We start from the raw sequence: 24,459 nt of genomic DNA, 5'->3' as shown, positions 1-24,459 counted from the left end.
TGTTGATGTTATTATATATACGAGGGCAATTCAATAAATAAGGTGAATATTTCGATATAAGGACTTCTAATACAGACAGAAACATACTTTTTTTTTATCTTTTTCAACGTCGTCTCCCAGCACTGTGAAACACTTTTCCCATTTGTGCACATCTTCCATACTCCCTTAGCGTAAAAATCTTTTGACTGATGTCTGAGCCAGTCGCTCACCTGATATTATACCTCAGTCTATTAAATACAAAATATTGGGGTGATGTTTTATTTTTATCAGTAAATGTTGGCACAAGTTGAGATGTCCACATACATTTTGCTGACGAGTGATTGCAGTTGTAACGAATATCCCGCAAGTGGACCATCCTCTCCAAGACCCCCACAGCCGAGGCTGCTACACCATGTCTGTCACCAGGGAATCTTCCTACTTTGTGTTGACAAATGCTCATTCTCAGAAAGAAATAATCTTATAATAAGGAGACGTACTTTGTCAACCGAGAAGCTTCTGCAGACAAATCAAACTGCCCTGGCTCAGACATTGTGGCATTTTCCAGCTTTGAAGATGCCGAACTCCTCATAGACCTCCATCGCATCCACACAGCGGTTGGAGGGTTGGCATATGGCACTCAAACCAGCTTGGCATTGCTGGATCAAGAGTGACCCCAAGAGAAGGACATGTAAACTGCAGCTATGACTTTGCGATGCAGTTTCTGTCAATCATAATAACACTAAAATGCATTCCATGAATGTATGCTCATAGAACATTTACTGTGCTTATCCTGTTAACTTTGCACAGATGAATCTGCTCAGGAATGATAATCATCATTTTCCGAGTCATGTTGATGGCAGATTGGTGAAGACGTATTATCGAATATAGGCCCTAATTGCATGAACCTCGAAGACCAACTCGAATGGGTTCAAATGAGATGCCTCAGTGTGAACTTGATGCAAATTATAAATTGTGAAATGTACAAAGGTTTTAAAAAGACAGGGAAATAGACTCAAATCTATGTAACCCCTCAAATCAACCACCTATCATCCCTTTGCCACCCGAGGTAAAAATGTTTAGAGCCGCCATTAATTGCAGAGAAGTGTTTAAAAAAAAAAACTAAATAAATGTTTGAAAACAAACAGCTCTAAAAGATGAGGTGGAAATGTAAATGCTGAAGTGTACCTAAATGCACTCAATTGGATGTCAAAAAGGAGAAGCTGTTGCAAGATTATGGACACTTTGAACATGTAATTAAGTGATACATTGGAGTACGACGACAGAACCCGCATGCTACTCGTGTTCGCTACTATTTTTCCTTATGACAAAGGAGGCACACCGTTAATCCCATTTAATTAGAACTGTGATCAATATTTGTGAACATATCCTCACAAGGGTCGCGGGGGGTGCTGGAGCCGATCCCAGCTGTCTTTGGGCAGTAGGCGGGGTACACCCTGAACAACCATTCACACTCACAGTCATACCTAGGGACTATTTGGAGTGTCAAATCAACCTGCCATGCATGTTTTTGGAATGTGGGAGGAAATATCCTATGTTTATTTGCATTATAATTAGCAACATTTGTTTGGTTTCACAAAAACAAGTAATGTGAAGCTTGATCCTAACTTTATTTTCAGTTAGAGGCTCAATTTGAAATGTGTGTAATGATGCTTATATTTGCACATACACAGTTTTTCTACCTGATCATATATCTTTGATTTGTACTGTATTTAATGTCAGAACAAATCATCTTTGATAGCTAATGATTCTGTTAGTCATCAAGCTGACAAAGTAGCGCCACACCGCGCTTTATCCAGTGCTGAGGGCGTTTGGCGGTGGGCAACAACATCGGAATGACAAAATTGGTGGAATGTCCTGTTGTCGAGAGGGTGCCCCTTCTCTCGCTAGTCTTGTAGAGAGGAGAAACGTAGCGACTGTCAGATTCATCTGCGATGTCTTTTGCTGCATGAAGGAGAAAGATAAGCAAAGAAAATATGAGCACTGACAGCAATGAGACAAAGTAAGAAAGGTTAAGATCCCGGAGGAATAAAAACACAAAATGGCTGTTATCCCAGTGTACATCCAAATGCATACTTACTCGGTTTTATCCAGATAATAGGCACCGTGTCAAATAGGATTTTGGGATACTGCTCCGCTAACACTCCACTGATAATAGAAAAGACACAATTAGATTTTTTTAAGCTGCTTTTCAGGTGGTCATCTTGCACTTCAAATAATGATCATTGTTGTCAAAGATACTTCTGCGGTCCCCACTACCTTTCTTTGTCCCATCGAGCACCATCAAGAAACAATCCATAAATGTAGACACCATCTTCCGGAGGCGTGTCTGATTGATCAAGTGGTAGAACCTGAAGGATCAAATCCCAAAATCGCACATAAAATGACTGAACGATGTCTGCAATGAGCATTTACGATCATGACTGACTATTAGGTTGTGTTGAAGAAAGAAAAAAAAAGTGTGTGTTGACCTCAAAGTCAAAGCCCAACAGGTCAATTGGAACATTGTATTTCCTGGCATAGTTCTGCGTAGCTCCCGTAAGGAAGGCCTGGGTGAAGAAAAATCCAGACAGCCAGAACACACTGGGCTTACCAGTGTTGAACCAGTCCTATGAGCACAGACGATTCATGTGAAAACCGAATTGGACAGGACATCCTCATGTCGAGAAAAATGTGACTCACCTGCAAAAACTTGAGCCTTGCGAGAAAGTCATTAATGTAGCTGCCCAGGGGCTTGAGGCTCGGGTACGAGCGTTTGGCCCACTGCTCTGGTACCTTGCCCACTCCCAAACTATTTGCAATTCCCTCCAGCTCTGCGTCCATCACCACTAAACCCTTAAGGGCCTTGAGCAGGTTCTGAAGGCTCACACGGATGGTACTACAAAGCCTGCAAAGGAAAAACAGGTCAAACGAGGTGGTTTACTTGACATCAAATTCGATACAAAATGTTTGCCCATACGTGTTGTAGCGCTCCATTTCTTGGACGAGCACGGTGTTCATACTCTCCTTGTAGAGCACTGGATACTTCGAGAGAGAGACTTCTATGTCAAAATTATTTGGAATCTGATGGGATTAAATGAACGCTAATATTACTTGTAAAACACATGATATACATTGAAAAAACAGTGCAATATTATTCAATCAGATGACCACTCTTGGAGATGGAAAATGTGAAAAGATATAGTCCATGGTACCTTAGTGAGGATGTCATTGGCTATGTCATAGAGCGCATTGTCAGTCCCAGAGCTACCTCCTCCCTTCGAGCCCCGCCCCTGGGTGAGAAGCAGCGAATCAAACAACAGCTTGGTCTGCTGCAGGTCCTTCGAAATGTCCACATTTTCGTGCATCCCAAATATTTCTGGGTGCTGGCTGACTGGAAGCTCCTGGTACGGCGCAAAGGTATGGTTACGCTTTGAAAGTCTTGCAAGGCAACTCACGACGACATCATGAAGGATGGCGTGATGCCTTACCTTGATAAATCGCAGGTAGTCATCATAGGAAGACTTAGGGGGGGTAACATAGTCACCGCTTGGTGAGAAGGGAAAAGAAGGTTTCTCCACAACATCCCTGTTGTAGAAGTCAGCCAACATGGTGTTCAGGAGGCGCCGATCCCAGTTGTCGGTGACGCGGCCTCCGTAGTTGCACTCCCCAGTCAGGTAAGTTATGGCCTCGAAGGGCACCTCATCGTATTGATTGATGAACAACTACAGAAGAAGAAAGAGGACAAGCCTTAGGATGCACGTGACAGGAGCAATTTGGGGAGTAACAAATGATGACCTGGAGCTGTCGGATGCTGATGTGAAGGTCAGTCTCATTGAAGCCGTAAGGAATGTTCCAGCCAAGTGGGCCAAACTTCCTTCGCTCCTGAACAAGCGCGTGGAAGAAGCACAGGCCATACAGGAGCTTTTCCCAGACCTAAAAGCCGACGCATTCGAACCGGTGTAAGAAAAGAAGCCGTATGCGTGGACTTACAATTGAATCGGCACCTCGAACTCACCAGTTCTTTATTCATGCAATTATTGAAGAAGTTTTGGTCACAAACAGGATCTGACATGTAGGATTGCAGGATGTTTAGTCGCAGTCCTGTCGGGGGCTCGTTTGTCATTTTTACTCCATTCTGAAGAAGAGTCACTGGAAACTGGTTTCACAGAGGCGGCGGCTTCAGGGCCCGAACCAGACAAATCCAAACTGCTGCACATCAGCTTGCACTTTACCTTGGGCGAAGGGTAGCTTGTGAGCCAGAGCCGGAAGTCTTCGTGGCATGTTGCAGGACTAAAGTCCTCGCAGATCTTCTCCAGGGTGGACATCCAAGACACAGCCAGATGACAATTCTGCAAACACACCCATGTCCCATTCTGCATGGCTGTGGAGATCATTTTGGAAGCGATGGGTCCTTGGCCCTGCCCCAGAGAAATGGACTGGAAATTGTTGCCACCCATGTCCTTGTCAGTTGCAAACTTCAGTAAGCCTGTGAAGCGTGAATGTGTCATGAAGCTTTGAGCGGCAGTGCTACAGGAAGTTTGAGAAGTAAACTGCAGAACCTACTCGCCATGGGATCAGCGCCGGGAGAAAGCACAAACACCAGCGGGATGGTGGCGTTCGAGTCCATGTAGCTCTTGCTGAGGTCAAAGGGAGGGGGCTGAACAAAATTTTTCCCCAGCTTCGTGATCACATATTTGTTCACAGCTGGCACAATCTTGTCAGGCCTGAGGCAGCGGACAATGATCATCTTCTGCAAATCGCTGAGTTTATCGTCCCAGGGTGAGGGCAAAGGAACGTTGCTCGGATCTTTGCTTTCAAAGACAGGCTTGAAAAGTCCAGGGCCTGCAATGAAAGCGTCTCTGCGGAAGAAACACAATGAAGGTGTCGCCATTTTTAAAAAGGTTGAGTCATTGTCTCACTTTATTGAATCGAGAACAATGACATAAAACTTTGAATCATTTTCTCACTTGACTCCTTTCAAGCCTGGAAGCTCATTGGCTCGACATATCTCATCCCAGCTCTTTTCTTGCAGCCAGCTAGGATCAGGATTGGCAAGGGTGTTCTGCAGGCCCACGCCTCCCGTCATCAAGAAGATCAAGTCGGAGTACTCAATCTCACCCTTTGACCTGATGGAAACGTCAGAATCTGTTTTATTTACAGCAGGCAAAGGAGTGATCCAGATGAGTCAATTCTCATGCCTAAATGGTTTGTGACACTCACAGAAGCAGATTGCAGCAGAGGATGAAGGAGAAGAGAAGTTTATCCTTCTCAAACAGCGAGCGACAGACATTGCAAAACAAGTTGTAGGTGAAGTGATCGATCAGGTACATGACCCTCTTTTCCAGGATTTTGGACTTTTTACTAAATAAAAATAAGAGGCTTCTTAGTGAAGTGCACTTCAGGTGCGGAAAAACGACAAATGGTGTCTTCGACTCTGCATAATTTCAAAGGTATCCACTTCGCAACTTCATGTTAATGTTCAAGACTGCACAATCAGATCTACCACCAGAAGTAGCATGCAAGCGTTGGAAATTTGCGCAATAGGTTACAATAATAACAATTATTATAAAAGTCTCATCCTGTAAATGTAATCCCACGACACTCATTTCAGAGAAACACTGGGGTGCGTCACTCACCTGTCTTGGATAGAGTTTATATAGAGGTTGACAAACCAGCTGAGCGAGTACTGATACATTGGGTCAATGTTGGTCAGGTCAGCAATGGTGAAGAACAGCACAGACGAGTGCTTGGCAATAGCTCTGTAACACTCTCGAGACTCGGCTATCATGATCTCAGTCTCCTCTGCAATCTGGAGAATTCGTTGAGACATTGCAGTCAGAGAAAAAAAAAATCCATCGCATCAGCCGCACAGATCGCTTATGTTGAGCAAAGTACATGCCTTTTGTTTCTTGGTAATTTCATTGGACATGATCTTTGCAGAGTCGAGGACCTGAATGGCACTCTCATCCTCCAAAATATTTCCCTCCGAAGACGAAAGAGTCTCAAGGATCTTGTCCTCGGTTTCCTTCAATTGCCTGTTATTCGCAGCCGACTGTAAGATGAGTGCGTTTCTCTCTTCCTCAAGCTCTGGCCTGCAAAGCAGATGAAGCCAAAGATAGCTTGAATGAAGAGACCCAAGAATTTGAGCGGAGGCTCAGTGAAATGTGAAGTGCCTCTCTTTGGCGACCACAATCCCCAGCAGCTGGTCCTCGAGGCCCTCTGGGGTGATCATGAAATTGAGCAAAGACACCTTGGTGGCCAGTTCTGGTAGATAATGCGGGTTCCTCAGCTTTGTGGTGATGTAGAAACGGAATTCGGGGGAGTACTCAATCACACTCTCCCCCAGTTTTATACATTCCACACCACCTAGGCGAAACAAGCATGACAGCAATTCACGTTTTTACACCCTTTTCAATCTCAAGTGACCTTTTTGCGGCCCTGTCACAATTTTGTCACCTTGTTTGAAGGTTTGTTTGAGGAGAAGAGGTTCCAGGGAGGGGTCCAACTCTTCTCCTACATTTTCGAGCAGCAAGGGGCTTCCAAACTGGATACAGTTTTCCAAAGTTCTCATGTAATCATCATCCGTTAATTTGATGATGTTCAACTTGTTGTCTTTCTCCGAATTCTTCACCCACTTGTTGGCCTGACCCTGAGGGTCAATCATCAGAGGCCTGCAAGAGCAGGAATATATGAGCGCGGTCCTGAGCCTGACTGATGAAATGTTTCACTGCGCCACAATGGCAGAGAGACGACATTCGTACTCTTCTTCCAGAGCGGCTTTGCAATAAACTGCATAAAGCTTCTCACCATCGCCGTGAATTACTGGTAATGACACCATTGTCGATCGAGAAGGAGTCGGTGGGAAGGCCGGCGATATTCCACGCCCTAATCTTAATGGGATCTCCCAGGGTCTTGCTGAGAGAGAAGTCATCTGACGATGGAATACTCTTAGACTAGAGAAATGAAACGATGAGGACAACAATCATACATGTCACAGCTGACAGGGAAAGACCTTGTGTGTCAATAAAGGATTTACTTGACACAATTTAATCCATTGGCCGGTGCAGTCCTGTCTGAAGCTGGCGGTGAAAGCACCCAGGTAGGCCATGACACCAGCAGAGATAAGGACATCCCCGGTAAGGTTGTCGTATGTGTTCTGTAGATCTTCGGCAGCCTTGGACCATCTGAAGAAAACCATGTTTACTTTGCGCTGCGCTGCCATTGTTGTAGTTCTTATAAAAAGAAATGCTGGGCCATTCGTCACCTTGTTTTCTCCCCACCGAGACCACCAATGAGTTTTTCAGCTCTCTCCAACTTCTGTTGACACAAATCCCTCTGGGCTTCTAGCTTGGCTTTCTCCTCTGTCTTCTCCTGAGATATTCTTTGCAGGTCAGCTAAACGGTCCATAACCTCCTTGAGTTGGGCTCGCTTCTCTGATAGTGTGGCCATGGCAGCGGCCAGGGTCGCCTGAGCCTCTGCTTGTTTGGCCTTTTTGGGAGCCACGATCTAAAAGCACAGAAGTGAGTACACCTGGAGGTAGAAATGCATTTCATTTTGAAGATCAAGAGAGAAACGAAAGGGAATTCACACCTTCACCACCCTGTCATAGGACTCCATTGCCTTGATCCACTTGCAAAGGCCCTCTGCTGCGGAAGAGGCTTTTGCCACCTTAGCAGGGCTGAAGTCAGGATTAGTCATGTAGGTAGCACGGATTTTTTGCATCGATTCCTCCTGTAATAAAGAGAGGGGAAAGAAAAAAAAAATCAAGTTTTCTTTCTTAGGCATTGATTTTCATGATTTACAGTCGAAACACTCACAGGAATATTGTCTTTATCATATTCTTTCAGATCCTTCAAAAAGTTCATGTCACCTAATAGTTTCTTACTTGGACCCCAGTAGTCCAAAACCTAGGAAATTATGAAAAGGTTAAGGTAAAACAAATGCCATGGTTTCAATGATGATATGCAGATGCAAAAGCATTTTTATTCTTCCCCATTGTAGTTTGATTTTTATCAATACATACCTTTTTTCCCGACCCAGAAGGATCTGCCACTTTATCTGGAGGCATTCCCTTCATTACACACACGGCTGACATCACGAGCTTAACTCCAGCGGGAGGGTTTTTCATGGATTTTACAACAGTAATGTCAGCAGGCTGCAGTTAAGAGGTAACCAAAGGTCAAAGTGAAGGTCACATGCAAGGCAAAAGTTCAGAGAGTTCTCACTTTTAAGGTGTTCAAAGCTGCAATGGCTTCTTCAAGGGCAGGGATGGCCTCTGCCAATTCACTATCACACTCATCCTTCAGAGCTTGAGCCTCAGCAGCTTGAACAGCTGTGGCCTCCTCTTCAACACTTACAAGTTTACTCGCAGCTTCAACCTCGACAGACTCAACTGCGATCACCTACACGTCATCAGAGTCAAATATTTGTGTCGATTTTCATAAAATTCAATTCATGCTTGTTCATCTCTTTACCTTCATCATTCTATCGTTTTCCATCTGTGCCTCTTCAAGTTTGGGCTGTAAGTTTACCAGCTCATGTTTCATCTCACCAACCTACAATGGTACAATGATTTAGTTTAAACCATGACATATTTGTGATGGGGAAAAAGTCTGAAATCAAACTGTAGCATTTCATGTACCTGAGATTCAGCAAAGGCTAATTTTTCTAGACCATTTTTGTATCTTTTCTTTGCCTTCATGATGGAGCCTCTTTTCATTGCGAGGAGTTGACTGAAAGCTGCCATGAGCTCCATGTAGCATGTGGGTGTAACATAATTATGGCGACCAAGGTCAGAGAGGAATCTGCAAAAGAAAGGTTCCAGCCGGGAGCTATTTGAACTCTTCCTTTGAACACTCATGTCATACCTCTCTGAAAGCTGACTGGCAGAGGTATGAAATGTTTTGCAGATCAGTATGACTTCCTTCCTTTCATCTTCTTTCATCTCCAACGGCTTCAGGAAAGCATTGGCAACGCGCTCAAGAGCCTCCTCCGGCCAAGGCTGTCGGGGTGCAGATAAAAATGTTTGTTGATAGCCAATAAACACTGACTATTTCCCACATTTGTGTCGTATGGCTTGTTTCAAACATCAGCAAAAACTCCTGTTCATCATGCATTCGGTACCCGGAACCAGTTAATTGTGCAGCAGTTAATAAGAGCCGGAAACTGGCGCAGGCGATTGCGAAAGGCTTCGCCAATGGGACTGAAGGTCACAATGATGTGCAGGTTCTCCTTGCAGTGTGCCACAAAAAAGGCAAACAGAGTCAAATGGCTCAACTCGACACTCTTATTCTTCGCTTGGGCAATGGGACGCACTGTCTGGAAATGGGAAGAAAATAAGATTAGGTAAATAAATACACCTGTGGGTGTACAGATGGTGAACTTGATATTTGTGCTAGTCTATTGTGCTAATAAACACAGTGACGTGAACATGAACCACATTCCAACAATGACATAATACTCAGTAACAGAAAGGATTGTCCTTTAATTCATATCATACCTCAATGATATCCTGTTTCTCATCCGTAGCAAACAGATTGGGTACCTCTCCTGTGTTCAGCACACTGTTCACATCTTCAAGAAAAGCCTCATCTTTGATTTGAGCATCAGTGAGCAAAAATACGATTCTTTGACCCTTCACTCCTGCATCCTTGAGCAGCTTCTGTAATATCAAGTTCAAATGAGCTACATCACACTCAGAGAACAAACCACAAAAGCAAAACAAAGCAATGTGTTGAATGCAGGTAACAAGCACAACACTGACCTTAAGGTCCTCTCTCCACTCAACCATGCCGTAGCTCTTTGAGATCTCAGGCTGGAAAAGATTCATCTTGGCAATGAAAGTAGCCAAACGAGTGATGGACTGCCGCCCACTGCCTCCAACTCCTACAAGGAGAGCATGCCCTCCTGGCTGCTTCAACACACGGCTTATACGAGACAGGTGCTCCAAGACATAACTGTGTCAGAAAAAAAAAAAACATTCTTAAGAATGCTATGTCAGCAGTATTTCATTGTGAATTTATCAAGAAAAAAATGTTGTTTTTTTCTGAGAAGAGTGCACTTAAAAAATAAATGAATGCAGCAGTTTTTAATATCATGCATGCACTATATCATTGGGTTTCATTTAGACCTTTAACAGTGTTAGGATTATAATTTACCGAAAGATGACGAGATTCATGTGGCTCTTGTTTATCTGGTTGTATTCTAGGAGACATGACTCCACCACTTCAGCAAAGCTTTCTACAGAAGGCACCTCAGCATACAAGCGTTCATTAGCTTCGAGGTCAGGGTTCATGTAGTCACCAAACAGTAGCGTCTGCATATCTTGCTCGACCAACTGACAAATAAGATATCAAATTAAAATTGCATTCAATTTTATGATTCATTTTGCGAAACATCACAACTTCTAATCTCAAGCAGCATGAAAAAAACGACAAGCCTTAGTACCTCAAATCATTCATGATAGTCCTGAATGACATCAGAATAATAAACAACCAGAAAAACAAAACGTCAACATACTTTACTGCCTTGTTTCAGGTGATCAAACACCATGTTAAAGGCTTCATTGAAGTGATCTTTGAGGATCTTGGTCATCAGTTGATAGAACCATGCTCGGTCCTTGTCATCCACCAGACGGTCATAAAAGACGCGGAAGACCTCGTGGACAAACAGCCGAATCATCGTGCGTTTGTTCTCCAGAGATTTGCTCTTCACAAGCAGGCACCCTTGGATTACACGTGAGAAGTCACGCAAATTAAACGTGTAGTGAGACTTGGCTGGTGTCGGAAGCAAATTTTCCATGGCTTGCTTGTAGACCTTTGAAAATACATTTGAAAAACTCAAGTTATTGGAAAGATAAGTGTTTGTTGAAAAGAAGATAAGTATTGGTCGGATCTGGAGGACTCACGTCCATGGTTGCTGTCACCGTTTGGCTACCAATAGTAAAATATTCTGGTGGAAATTCATTGTTCTTGAGATAGAATGCCACCATAATGGAGAAGATGCGAACCATGGTCTCATCACTGAAAGAATTGATGCTAAAAATGTTGAAATGACGTAGGAAGCGAGATGTCACAGCATTCCTCCCGCCACCAGGAGGACCCATGGCTGTAATGACCTGGATGTCAACTAATTTGATGCCGGAAGTATCCTTCAGGTCATACCTGCCAGAAAAGGATGGATTAGTCAAGCAGTGTTTTGTATCCTCTTCCATTCACGGTCTTTATTTTGGTGTTTGGGTGGCCATGGCCCATACCACTTCTTGTGATCCATAAACTGTCGAAGAAGCTCCACGGGAGGCTGAGCTCCAAACTGTTCCAGTGCTGGCATATTCACATCATCTATGAATATGAGGTACTTCTTCCCCATCGGAGGGCCAAACACACCTTTCCGTCTCTTATCTAATTTGGCCATGATGATGTTCTGGTAAACACAAAGAGTAAAGAATGAGGCCAGTCAAAGTTGCAAGAGCATTCATACTCATCAGTGGTTCCACCTGACCTGTGTTTGGTTGGCTGTGGTGCGGGCTGAGAAATTGATTGAGAGGGGTAAAAAGAGGTCTTTGTCCAAACCGTTCATCAACTTCTCCATGACATACACTGACTTTCCAGTGCCTGTAGGGCCAGCCAACAGCAGAGGCCTGAGCAGAGAAGGAGAGATTGAAACAGTTGACACAAGGGGACAAATTCATCCCATTCATATTTCTGTGAACAGACAAACATACATTCCATAGGTGATGCAAATGTCCATTAGGAAGGTGTAGCGAACCGAGTCAATGGTGGGAACAATGATGTCCTGCACTTTGGTGGTTTTATCCCCAAGGCTGACACTTTTGATGGCGTCATTCCAGTGAATCCATTTGCCTTTTCCTTTAAACTGAACAAGATGTTCGATTTGACTGAAGAAGAGTGATTCTAAAGTCGCGATTTAAAAGACAAAAGTTTCTGCCTGATGTAAGTCAGTGGTACCTCGTAGAAATAGTCGTACACCAGGCCTTTCTCGTCCACTGGGCACTCCCATTTGCCCACAATTTCAGGAACTGGATGATCTGCTGACCTTCCAGCCACTGTATCCCTGATGAACTCACTAAACATCTCCCTGCTCTTTGAATCACAACTGCCCCCCACAGACCACACCAGGGAGAAGGAAAAGGCGGCCTGCAATCCCAAATATCCCACATAAACTGATGTGCAAAAGCGATATGAAATGTACGTAGAGCAAATAAGCCTGTCAGGGCAGTGTTAGTCCATTGTCAATGTTGTAACAAATCATAAAGATTTTTACCATGATCCAGATGCGAATCGTTTTATCATTTTTCTCTGTCTTTAATGGTTCAGCTAGCAGCATCTCAAACAGTCTACATAATGACACAGATGTGTTCCAGTTGGTTGTGGGCACAACTTCCTAATAACAGAAAGGTGACAACAATCATGTTTATTCTAAGTTGGTGAACACTCCTTTGGCCTTTGGGGTTTTTGCATCTCGATAATGCCACGGTCCTGTGATACTTACTCTGCACTGGTTACGCACCATCTTGAAGGAAGGTGGCAGCAACCAGTGAAAGAGTTCAAGCAATATTCTGTTATGGTCAGGACTCTTCAGAACATCAGGAAGTGTGTTCATCCAGGAGATCACTAAAGGCTCCCAGCCCAATTGAGAAGGTTCCATGTAGATCATACCACATCGACTGACTGTGGCAGGCTGCCAAGGGAAAGATGATTTTTCAAAGCTTGCCATCATTGCAACATCCTTAGCATTGCATGCTAATTCACAGTGAATAGTTTAATTTGGAGCAACATTATAGTTTTTAAAATGTGAAACTTATTCAATCACTCCAAACTTACAGAGGCCTGTGAGAGATCCATTGCTTCAAAAATTAAACTCATCTGATTGGACACCTGAATAATTTCTCCACTCATCAGACATAACTGTTGTGGTGAAATAAACAAAGATGGTAAACATCATAAATCATCATAAAAACATAACCTGAATATAATGAATCATTATATGTGTACTTTTTTGTTGTCATCCAGCACAGTGTTCATACTTTCAATCCACATCGTATCTATTGGTCCGTCAAACACTACCCATTTACGCACTGGTGTTTCGGTCGACGCATACTCGCGAAATGTGTTGGCCACAACCCCGTCTGTCCACTACAAAGAAAGAAAGACAAGCAGATGATAACAGGACTATAAAACAAATTGTGGATTGAAAACATGGAATTCCAAGGTGCAGGTCCCACCTCATGAGAAACAAGATCAAACTGTCCAAAGAGCTGTCCCATGGTGATCGCCTTTGGGTTCAATGTCCTGAAAATGACCTTTTCTTCCTCCCCATAGCCTTTTTCATTCATCAGAATCAGTGTGTCAGCAAGGACATGGAGCACTTTGGTCTTCCCAGAAAATGACTCTCCCACCAGCATGAACCTGAAGCATAAAAGTTTTAACGTACACCGCCTTGTTGATCCAAATGATGTAACTTGGAATTTTAAATGTAATATACCCATGCCGTACTATCATCATCTCATATGTTTGGATCATCTTCCCAATGAAGATCTGCGTTGACTGTACATTGTGTTTTTTACAGCACTCTGTAGCAACTTCTAAAAACAACTGCAGAAGACATGACCACATATTATATCACAGTTGATGACACATACTGCATACACCAGCGATGAATCTGCATGGTAGAAAACAAAAATAAATATCTATTCACACATCTTACCTCATAGTCAGCCTTAGGAAGGGAAATGCCAGGGAACAAATCGCTGATGATTCCATTGAACAGTGGAATGTCATGCGAAAGAAACTTTGGTTCGTTAACATCTTTGATCGACCTCAGAATCTAGACGTTAACACAGAAAATGGTGATCTATCAACAAAACAAAGTAATTTAGGAAAAAAAAAAATTCACCGGTTGTATAAAGCTCAGCACGAGTACCAGTATGTCCTCATTTTCGTCTGGATACTTTCGCTTGAGGTTTCCTGCTGCCACAAGTACAGCTTTGACAGCCCTCATGCCATAATCGTAATGGAACTGGGAGGAGAGCTGCTCTGAACAGAGCCTGTATGTCATTGCAATCTTGACTGAAAGAGGCTTGGCATTGAGGAATCCGTAAGAATAGAGGGAGATCTCTGCGATCAGAGCATAGTTGGGGACCATCATGGTCACTGTTCGAAACAACACCTGAGGAACATAAAAGGCCGCCATCATGTTCAGATGAATAGAAAACCCCATGATCAAAATGTTGATTCATTTCACAATCTGATGCTATGAAATCCAAATGCACATTTTCAGATACAAATGTTGCGATAAAAGAGCCCCAATGGTGTAACTGATCAAGTTGGAAGACCTTAAGGTTGTCAGGGAGTTCGGAGCGCCCTGCGTAACCGGGATTCATTGTGATGGACACAAAACAGTTGGGGTTGAGTTTCAGCATGGTTCCTTCAAAGTCAAAGTACTCCAAGTTCATCTCAATAGCCCTCTGGATGCAAAGGACTTGCTGGGCCACGACAGACAAGACCTCAAGCTCAATACGGTTGAATTCGTCAAAGCAAGCCCACGCTCCAGAAGAAGCCAAGCCTTTGAAAAACTGAAAAAAAAAGACCTTTGTTCGATTCAGATATCTTAATCGGATATGACTTCGTTTTTGTGGTCTGATGTTACTTTGCCCATAGCAAGATAATCCAGTCCATCGGAACAGTTGAAGACCACACATTGTACAGCTAAAGCTTTGGCTAGATCCTTGGTGGTTTCTGTCTTTCCAGTTCCAGCTGGACCCTCAGGTGCCCCACCCAAATTTAGGAAAAAAGCACCAATCTGTCAACACATGGAAAAAATGTTATTCGTGAACAAAAAGAATTGTTGAAATACAAAATCAAGAAACACTCATGTCAAACATTATGGTCTTTATACCAGAGTTCGGTAGCATCTGTCAGTCAGTGGCGTGATGACCAGTCGATTCGAGTTCCCCAGATACTCATAGGCATACTTAACATCACAGTTCATGATGTGAACTCGAACATCCCCGTTGCTCCAGTAGTAACGAAGCTGGGCTAGCCATCGGAAATCATTTTCATTTTCTACACCTATAAATTATGCATGTACTGTAAATAAAATTCAATTTTCTTTTAACAGACTAACGTAAAAAGACAGTCATAGCATTTGTGTCATGGGGTACCGTGCTCAATGAGTTCCAAAACCACATCCCTGGCATGGACATCAATTGTTAACAGTGCTCCCAACGTGATCCGAGTTTGTTTGTTTAGCGTCCCTCTCACCAACCCAACAATGTCATTCAGCTGATTCTGGAGTTGCTGGAAGTAGTTTTTCATTCCCTGTCGAGGAAGTCAAATCCATTGTTATCTGTTTTATTGGCTTGAAGGTGTCATGAAATGAAGTCAGTTGCTCATACCAATTGTTCACAATTTGTGAAGGTGAATAAATTCTAACTTCATGTCGAGCCATAATTTATTCTTCAACATCTTTTCTGGAGATCTGACTTACTTCAACCCCTGCCCTGATGGCTTCGTGTACCTCCAATGTCCAGAACATTTGTGAGGTACATACTACCACCTGCCCAGGCCACTCTTTCACCCACTGGTTCCGTGGAGCCGCAGCATATGCCTGCCGAGACAACAATTCCACGACAACCGACTTGGATTTTCCATCCACTCAAGGTATTTGCATTTACATGGGGAAAAAAATATTTGACCCAATGTTCCCTCTAAGCCAGGGGTCTCAAACTAATTTCACATTGTGGGCCACATACAACCAAAATTATACCATACTCTGCTATAAATAACCAAATTAATATGTCTTTCCTTAATTTTGGTCTAAAGAAGCACAAGAACATTTGGAAAATGTTGACATTTAATGAACATATCTTTTATAAAACATTTCATGAAGCACCTTAAAGATTTCCTTCGACAAATGTGCAATCTACTTTTATCATTCACATACCTGTATATGCATTGCAACTAATCCCACTGATTGCACAAAGGCACAAAACCTTAACAAGTAACTGGTATTGAATAATATAGTAATGCACATTAAGATTAAACGAGATTTATCAAGAAAGGAATTCTTAAACCATTCACACATATGCATATCAAATCGCAATTTAATCCCTGCCTACACCTTATAAACTAAGGAGAGTGCTATTAAATATGTAAAGAATAAAGCATTCACGTCCTTGATAGCATCTGCTGTGTTGGGTCTGTCTCAGTGACAGACTGAGACTGATGCTGTCTTCTACTCTGATCAAAACAGTGTGTCTCCTCGCGGATACTCCATGAATTGCACCTTATTAAAAATATTCATTCTGTGTCTTTTATGCATTTTTTCACTTTTGAATTATCCTGCGGGCCTGATCGAACCTCCTTGGGGGTCAGTTGCGGTCAGCGGGCTGTATGTTTGACACTCCTGCTCTAAGCTGCTTGCGTGAGCAACTGCGCACTTCTTTCACCCTCTCAGCGCACACAGTGACAGCTGGCGCGCACCACACACATAAACAACATTTCTACACTTATTCCTTCATTTCCACCGCACTATTCACACTTCCATTACAGTTTCCGTCGTGCGACCGAAGGTGCACACTCAATTGTTCTACGGTAGTTTCATTAATACACTGACACCAGAGGCGATTGCTCTAAGACTGCAAGGGAAGCTCAGCTTCCCCTAAAATGTCAAAAAATAAGTGATCAAATACATATGTTTACATGTTATTGACTAAATATGCGCTACAACGCGCTCAACTTTTGCTTCTTATTTCTGGTTACGACGCGACTCTCTTCTCATTCATTCCCACACCTTCACTGTGCTTTAAACTGTGTGGACGCTGAGCGTCTACAGCGCGGACGCTGGGCGTCTCGAGAGTTCAGAGCCCGTTGTCCCAATGCATTGAAACGAGACGAGTCATTGGATAAATGCTGGTTTTGCCCCACCCATCGGACGCTCAGCGTCTCTGGGAGTCTATGGACAGTGGGCGTTTATCGGCTGGCCCGGACGTCCATCTTTTCTGCATGATGATTGAATGATCTGTCTGAGGCTGAATCTGTTTTGGATTGACAGCGAAATGAGCCAATCACCGATCTTTTGGTGCAGGCATTCGTGGGAGCATTTTTCAATTCTCATTCTGTTCTGAGTTGAACTGGAGACTTCTTCTAATCATCTTAGCGACACTCTCTTTGATGAAAACGATTCAGGAAGACTGAGGTCTGAACTTCAAGTCCTATATTCAAACCAGGACTTGCAGGGCAACAGGGGAAGGCTGTGTGATTTCTTGTTGTTTCTGAAAGACATGGAGTTAGACAGTGCAATGCCTCAGGTCTACAAACTGCTGTCATTATAAGAATAAGAAAAGTTTTATTTGTCCCACAATGGAGAAATTTGCAATCTACAGGAGCAAAATTGAAGCGGGGGGGGGGCGGTAGAAAAAGAAAACAAAGTATTGCATGCACAAAATAAATGTTGATTGGAGCTACATCTGCAGGTGTCGAGAGGAGCTTCTCCTGTTTAAAGCGGCTCAAGTCTTACACCCGCAACACCACGGGCCAAGGCCGTTTAAGCAGCATTGCTCTGCTGGCCATAAAGGGGACACTAGTTAAGTCCCTGGAAAAGATGCCTTGTTGGTATGACAGGGTCACAGATAATTTTCTTGAAAAGGAACGGAGAGTAGAATTCAGGTATAAATAAACGGACACATTTTATGATGAAGGCCGAAATTGAGGTTCCACTCCTTGACAGACCAGCATCCGCCACTGACTGACACACATTCACTCACACTCACCACAGACGAGAGGCTGCAGGCGACTCGCAGACCGTTCCATTCAGGAAGTCCAAATATGGACATAGTCTACGAGCCCCTTGACTGAGTCTCTTTCCCGCGTTTCCTGGGTCAGATGACTAGGATTTCTTGTGTATTATTAAATGACATGTTTTCCCTTATTTATAAGTGGACAATGTGTGACCATTGTTATAGAGACTGGCGTCATTAATTATGCTTCAATTAACGTGTGGTAATATAAAAGTAACAAACTTGGGGCAATTTTATTTTTGTCATAAATCCCCATTCGATTATATTTTCTGTTTTGATAGAAAGGTAATTTGAATTTTGTCAGAACAAACTACATCACGTAAAATTGTTATGATCACAACTTTTGGACAGGTGTGATACTGGTTTGGTCGCTGTTGCACGTCTGATGTTGCTCACCGTGGTCCAAGGAATGCTCAGGGAGTGGATGTGAATGCTCAGACGGATGGAAAATTAGAGGGAACATTGCTCCAAAACATGGCCTATTTCAGTTAAAATGTCATCTCACCATTCTGGAACGATCCACGACATCTCTTACACTGCGAATCATCAAGTCTTCCACCTGTACCAACCACTTCTCCACTGCTCCTTTGGCTTCAGAGGTGGATATGAGTTGGATTAGGGCAACTCGCTCTCCTTCGCTGCTGTACATGGCCTGATTTATTATGAAAAACACCCAGTACCTGAGGGGCGTCAATCAACCAACTGTTGCCACATACTGCAGCAAGTGCACTGTGTAAATGCTGACCTGAATGTCAAGATTTGGTAGAAAGTCAAGCTTGGCAACACCCTCGAAGCACTTCCTCAGATGGGGCTGTACGCGCAGTGGATCCTTGGTCTCAGAAAGAATTTCCAGCATTTCATCATTGGACAAAAAGAAGAACCTAGGTGACAAGCAGCAACATCAGTTATCAATAACATTTTGGATTTATAAATACAGTACTGAAAAACTGAAAGAATGCAATGTTGTTTTGTTGACCTTGGAAAATAGAGACGCTTTTTCTCCAGATAATTATTTAGTCCTTTCATGATAGTATCGAGGTGGCTGTTAGACTCTTGTAGTTTCTCTAGTAGACCAGGCATTGAAGTTGCCTCCAGAAGCTGGTAGAAGACAATTTCATCATTATTGTCACCAATAAACCACTGACTGACCAATGGAAGGCGATGATAACTTATGCTGACAATGACCTTTGAGTCCTTAACACAGTGCTGCATGACCTCCTTCCAGTTTTTATCAACAATTTGGAAGAGTTGTCCTTCTTGTGGAATTTGCTGCATGATGTCGGCAGAACAGAATATGGGCTCAAGGTAAAGCCATTGTGCCTGCACCTTCAGCCACTCATCAATGGTTTCCTGGATACGAAGAAGACGCTCCTCCCAAATCTAAATCACAGACCGGTTTGGTGAAAATCCTTCATAAGAGTCCTTATTGTTCTGTCGTTCGACAGGTTATGTAACCTTGATCTCTTTCTCAAGGGGCTTGATGAATGGTGAACTCCTCATTGTCTGAGTTTTCAAAATCTGGTCATCTAGAATTGCCTGAATTTCATCCACAGCAGTCAGGATGGATACACCGGTGTCTCTGTAAGGCTGATGCTGGAGAGAAACACTATTCCATATAGTCACCATGTTTTTCATGGCTTTCTCCATGGAAAACTCCTACATAGTTGTATTAAAGAGGATACATGTTATGAAACCAATTGTTTTTGTTTTTCGTTTCAGAACAAGGTGGAAAAAAAAAAGAAAAAATTAAACTCGGGAATCCTTACTTTACTCGCAGCAGCACTGATTGATTCAAACTTTTCCAGATAAGGAGTCAAGTTTTGTTTGAGAAATTTACGAAGTGTTGTACCAGCATCAGGGGTGAGATCATACCCAACGATCTGTGACATCTGCTTCCAGTGGCGATCTCTGATGCCCGGATTACACAGGACTGACACTAAAGGGATGTGCTCCTCCAATATAAGAATAATTGAGTTAGAATGCATGGCCGTGAAACACTTTTAACACAAGTCTCATTGGATACCTTGAACTCTTTGACTTCCTCTAATGTAGTGGAGCATAAAATTGAAGGACTCTGATTCTTGTTTGTATCTTCTACACTGCGCCGTTGTCTGGACAATCCAGTTGTTTTTTTTGTATCCTGTTTGTTGTTGCTCTTTTTCTGCTGGAAGTGCTTCAACATCTTGAAGATCTCCCTGAAGAATTCATCCAATTTTACCTCCATGCCCTCACCATCTAGATCTGCAAAAGAACCATCCATCCATCTATTCCCAGAGAAAATATTAGATTCAATATCTAAACAAATCACCAAATGTAATCCGCAACTGAAATCAGACCTGCTCTTTGTGCGTTGCCACTTTAGTAGCAGTCCAAACAACTTCTGGTACTGTTCAACGCTGTCTCTGATGACTTCCACTTCAGGGTAAGATGTTTGTTCCCACTGATGAAAAACTTCGTCTTTGTGGATGTCACTGATTGTTTCCTCAGCCTCCTGAAGAAGCTTCTGAACAGTTCTGACTTCTGTTAAGTACTGTAAAAATCAAATATTGTTTAAATATAGTTGAGAAAATGCCAAATCCTGCAAATAACCTGACCTTACCAAATCAGTAGGTAAACATTTTTTTTCTTGAACTGCTCTGCTGGGGGGATTGCAATATATAAATACACTTTAGATGAAGTTCTATTTTCACTAATGAAGAGATGAATGATGCAGGCCCTTTAAATAACAGTTTAAATATTTCGGGGTCAGCTCCCTTGCCAAACCAAGCTCAAAACGATGGAATCACAAATGATTCACAATACCTGCTGCATCATATCAAGTTCAGAGCAGTGAGGGAACTCATCAACCCTTCGTTCCAATTTTGCCAGATGAATCGTGACCCTCTCTCTTTTTGCAAACATCTCCTTCTCCCCTTTCATCCTGGCCTCCCGCAAAGCCTGAAAACAAATATCCAGGAGACATGATATCATCATAATTGAAAAGACCACCAATACAATGCACATGTTGGATCAAAGAAGGGCGTTACCTCATCGCTGAGTTTAAACACCTCTTGGATTTTCAATGGCCACATGAAGACAGTTGAATTGAGTTCAAGATCTTCAGGTTCAAATATGTGGACATCGAGGAGGTAGCTCAGTCTGCTCTGGGCTTTCTGCCAGATGATAAAAGCCACAACATTCAATGAACTCAATCTGGCGTGGGAAATTCTGGTTCCTCGAGAGCCATATGCTGCCTGTTTTAGATGTTTCCCTACTCCACACACATCATTCACATGATCAGGATTGTTTCAGACTTCTCCAGAGCTTGCTGATGAGTTGATCCTTTGAATCAGTTGTGTTTGAGTATGTAGACATCTAAAACAGGCTGGATACGGCTCTCCAAAGAGTTATGCGGTATGGAACCAAAGTTCCATACCCTTGATCCAAATAAATGAATCAAGAAGCTTTAGGGAATTGTTAAATCAGCGACCAAACTGTGAATTGTACCTTTATCTTTTCATGAAGAAGTGCAATACTCTGTGTCTTAGTTGTTTCAATGTAGTCAATAATCTGGGCCATGTCATCTGTAGTCTCTGGCACTTTCAAAGCATTTCTTCGGATGGTTTCAAAATCTGAGCAAATCCTTTCAAAAGAAACAAAACAATCTGCTGCAGTAAAGGAGCCTTGTTCACCAAGGACGGACGTGTTCCACTTAGAATGAGAGACTCACTGAAGAACTAGCTGTGTGTGTTTAGTTTTCATTTTCCTGATGAGTATTTCAGCATAATCTTGAGCTTTTTTAGCCAGTCCCTGGTTCAGACCCTCACAATGCAATTGGACCATTGGAAAGTGAACTTTGGTTGGGAAGTTGCCAAGCTTTCTTGACAACTCACGGAACTCCTCTACTTGCTGGAAAGCACAGTCAGATCACACACACCAACATTCATCAGGAAGGAGGGGCCCACTACTCTTCTCAAGTTGTGATTCTCACCTGAACATACTCAACAAATGAGTGGGTTTCTTCCAAAAAGGTCTCAACTTGAGCCTGAGCAGCACCATTGAGCAGCCAGTCATAGTTGTCAACTATAAAATAATTATATGTTAGAAAAACACACTCTAAAATATTTGTACAAATGATGAAGTGATTTGAGATTATGGGCTCTATTTTTGTAGACCGCACACATCCGCTTGGGCATAAAAACTGTCGCATCATGATTTTCGTGCAGCTGCAAACTTCCTTTAGCACGTTTGGGAATTTTTCAGACTGTGCAATGTCTGAGGGCGTTTTCTTTCACACTTCCCAGGCACACCTGACAATTTGGTGGCAGTAAGCATTGTAATCTTTACACCGACTAAAAGCAGGTTCAAGTCGAATTGCAGGCATACAGATTGTGAGCGCTGCGAATGTGTGGCGAATGTTATCGCATTTCATTCATAAATATAAAAACAGTGTTCATCGAACCCTCAAAAATCATCATAGAATCAATTATTTGAACACATGATGATGATGACGATTATTATTATTATTAAAATCATCATCAATATAGTTTTAAAAGCACCCCGGCCAATCAGGGGTGGAAGGCTCTCTCCAAGTGCCCGCTTGACAGTGGCCAACTTAATAAATGAAGATCTTGCAGTTACTGTAGTTTAAAACGTGCTTTGGGCGCATCGATCTGCATGGACTCCAGAGACTCCATTTATACTTCTGCCACATAGACCATGCGCCTCTCTTGCGCTGAATTTGAAGGGAATGAGAGGAGCTGCCTCTATTGGCCAGGAAGCAAGTCAGCTTTGTTCACTGCCACAATGATGTAATCGCCTGTTTGCAACTGCGCACCTCAATGAAAATACCAAATGAAAGAAAACTCCACCCTTGCGCAGTTAGACCATGTTTTGCGCTAGATTTGCTCTGGCCACAAAAACAGGGCCCAATGTTTCCATCACCATAATTCTGAAAGTATCGGTCAGGTTCTTCTAGGTTCTTGCGCAGAGTTGTAGTGAGAGTACAATGAGCCCAAGCAAGCGTGTGATCAGGGGCCTTGGCATCCACAAATGCAGATGTAGAGTCTGCCAGCCACGACTGAACCGTCTGCACTTTCTGTGGATCACAACCATCTTTAAATAGACGTTAATAATGGGGTGTTCAAACCTGGTCCTGGACAGCATGCAGGACAGCACTGAATGTTTTAGATCTCCTCCTTCTCAAACACAACTTATTCAAATGATGAAGATCATTAGCAGGCGTCTTCAGGATTTGCTGGTGATCTGATCATTTGAATTAGGTGTGTTGGAGGATGGAGACATCTAAAAGATGTAGGACAGTAGCTCATGAGGATAAGAGCTGGACATACCTGCTTAAAATATGCAAATTGGGGCGGGGGAATAGGCACAAAACGATTTATGACACGCGAGAGAGCCTACCTGCAGTGTATTTGTAATTGCATTCAGAATTTCAAAAACATCTGCTTCAAGTTCCTGCAAGGTGGGGTATATTCCCATCTGTTCATCATTAAATGTCAGGGACATGTGAAAGATGGGTAAGACGTGGTAGTTGTCCGGATGAAATGGGTAGACAAACCCCTCCACACTCCTCTGAATCAGGGCTTTCAGCTGGGAATTTGGAAAGGACAAATCGGACAGACATTTGGAGAAAGCGTGCAGACCGTGTTAATGAAGTAAATAAACCAATCTGGGGAAAACCAAAGCCACAAGAAAACAAACTGAAAAAAAGACATGTCGGATTATGTCTGCTGGCAGAACTCCACCTGATTCGAGATGAGGGTGCACGCGCAGTCAAAGAAGGCATCCATGACATTGTCTTTAACTGAACCCAGTGTTTTTGGACTTGTTAATAAATTGATGACTTTAGGGAACCAGGTATTCATGATTTGTTCTTCTGCTGTCTCGCATTCTACAGCCAGGTCTTTATGCAACACTTTGCCATCAACGGGTCCCAAAGCCCTGAACAAAAATCATGTACAACTTTGTTCAACAGCTTGGGTACCTGCTTTATTGACGTTCTCTGCATTGACATACCTGTATCCTGTCAGATCCACCAAGGACATTGAAGAAAATGTTGTGTGTCCAATTTCCAAAACAGTTTGCATTATGGGATGTAGAATGTGCAAATTTGCCCTCATCAGCTTCCGGCTTGTGACAAAGTTCTCGCGTCGTGTTTGGGAAAATTCAAGAATACTGCAAAATAAAATCATATTCCAAAAGTGCCAAAGAAACTCAATTCATAGTTTTATCTTCAATGCGTACAACTCATATGTGGCCAGGAAACACTCACTCAAGTGGAAGAGACGTCTGCTTTTCTGGAGCAGGTTCTTCACATTCTGGATCTTTCAGGAATGAGTCCACTTAAACAAATGCACAGAATGTGTAGTGTTTTTAGACATACGCTTTTTAGATTTAGGTGGACAAAACACACAAACACATGTACATCCTGTATACATACCTGTGTATTTGATGATAACATCATGGAAGTTGTCACTGACTTCCGTGAGGAGCTGATACAGGAGTTTGTTTTTCTGAGGGCTGTCTTTGAGTTGAGGAGGGATTTGACCGTCGATGGAGTCCAACCACTCCTGCGGGATTGGAATGACCGGACGGCTTTCTATGCACTGCCTCAAGAATATGTAGTTCATCTGCATACACGGAAATAGGTGGCTCAATTTATC

The 24,459-nt window shown here is 42.9% G+C and overlaps 1 protein-coding gene across 1 annotated transcript; it reads right to left on the bottom strand.

The window, feature by feature from the left end:
* Nucleotides 1–1,588: 1,588 nt before the first annotated feature.
* Nucleotides 1,589–24,426, bottom strand: LOC109515045 (dynein heavy chain 12, axonemal-like). Its single transcript, XM_019868610.1, has 70 exons — nt 24,237–24,426; nt 24,069–24,138; nt 23,813–23,971; nt 23,542–23,737; nt 23,198–23,386; nt 22,721–22,874; nt 21,768–21,859; nt 21,507–21,685; nt 21,284–21,419; nt 20,824–20,949; nt 20,600–20,734; nt 20,134–20,327; nt 19,821–20,061; nt 19,564–19,749; nt 19,253–19,453; nt 18,983–19,177; nt 18,774–18,895; nt 18,543–18,678; nt 18,303–18,449; nt 15,487–15,606; nt 15,161–15,317; nt 14,896–15,068; nt 14,647–14,799; nt 14,333–14,572; nt 13,921–14,166; nt 13,705–13,824; nt 13,483–13,592; nt 13,223–13,406; nt 12,993–13,133; nt 12,822–12,905; nt 12,490–12,678; nt 12,262–12,381; nt 11,946–12,134; nt 11,702–11,853; nt 11,479–11,617; nt 11,234–11,400; nt 10,886–11,141; nt 10,498–10,794; nt 10,137–10,315; nt 9,743–9,935; nt 9,479–9,640; nt 9,103–9,297; nt 8,847–8,980; nt 8,621–8,783; nt 8,454–8,534; nt 8,205–8,381; nt 8,003–8,134; nt 7,797–7,886; nt 7,570–7,710; nt 7,244–7,485; nt 7,016–7,163; nt 6,787–6,932; nt 6,436–6,650; nt 6,153–6,345; nt 5,879–6,071; nt 5,616–5,788; nt 5,200–5,340; nt 4,947–5,105; nt 4,543–4,838; nt 4,212–4,465; nt 3,995–4,135; nt 3,775–3,912; nt 3,468–3,701; nt 3,192–3,380; nt 2,957–3,060; nt 2,680–2,884; nt 2,469–2,606; nt 2,257–2,348; nt 2,078–2,145; nt 1,589–1,941 (listed from the first exon to the last, which is right to left on the bottom strand). The coding sequence occupies exons 1-70, from the start codon at nt 24,424–24,426 to the stop codon at nt 1,751–1,753; spliced, it is 11,592 nt and encodes a 3,863-aa protein (XP_019724169.1). The 3' UTR covers nt 1,589–1,750.
* Between the last annotated feature and the right edge of the window lie 33 nt (nt 24,427–24,459).

This window comes from Hippocampus comes, unplaced genomic scaffold (assembly GCF_001891065.2).
Source record: "Hippocampus comes isolate QL1 unplaced genomic scaffold, H_comes_QL1_v1.1 scaffold41, whole genome shotgun sequence".
NCBI classification, from domain to species: Eukaryota; Metazoa; Chordata; class Actinopteri; order Syngnathiformes; family Syngnathidae; genus Hippocampus; species Hippocampus comes.
This window is presented reverse-complemented; position numbering and strand designations above follow the sequence as displayed.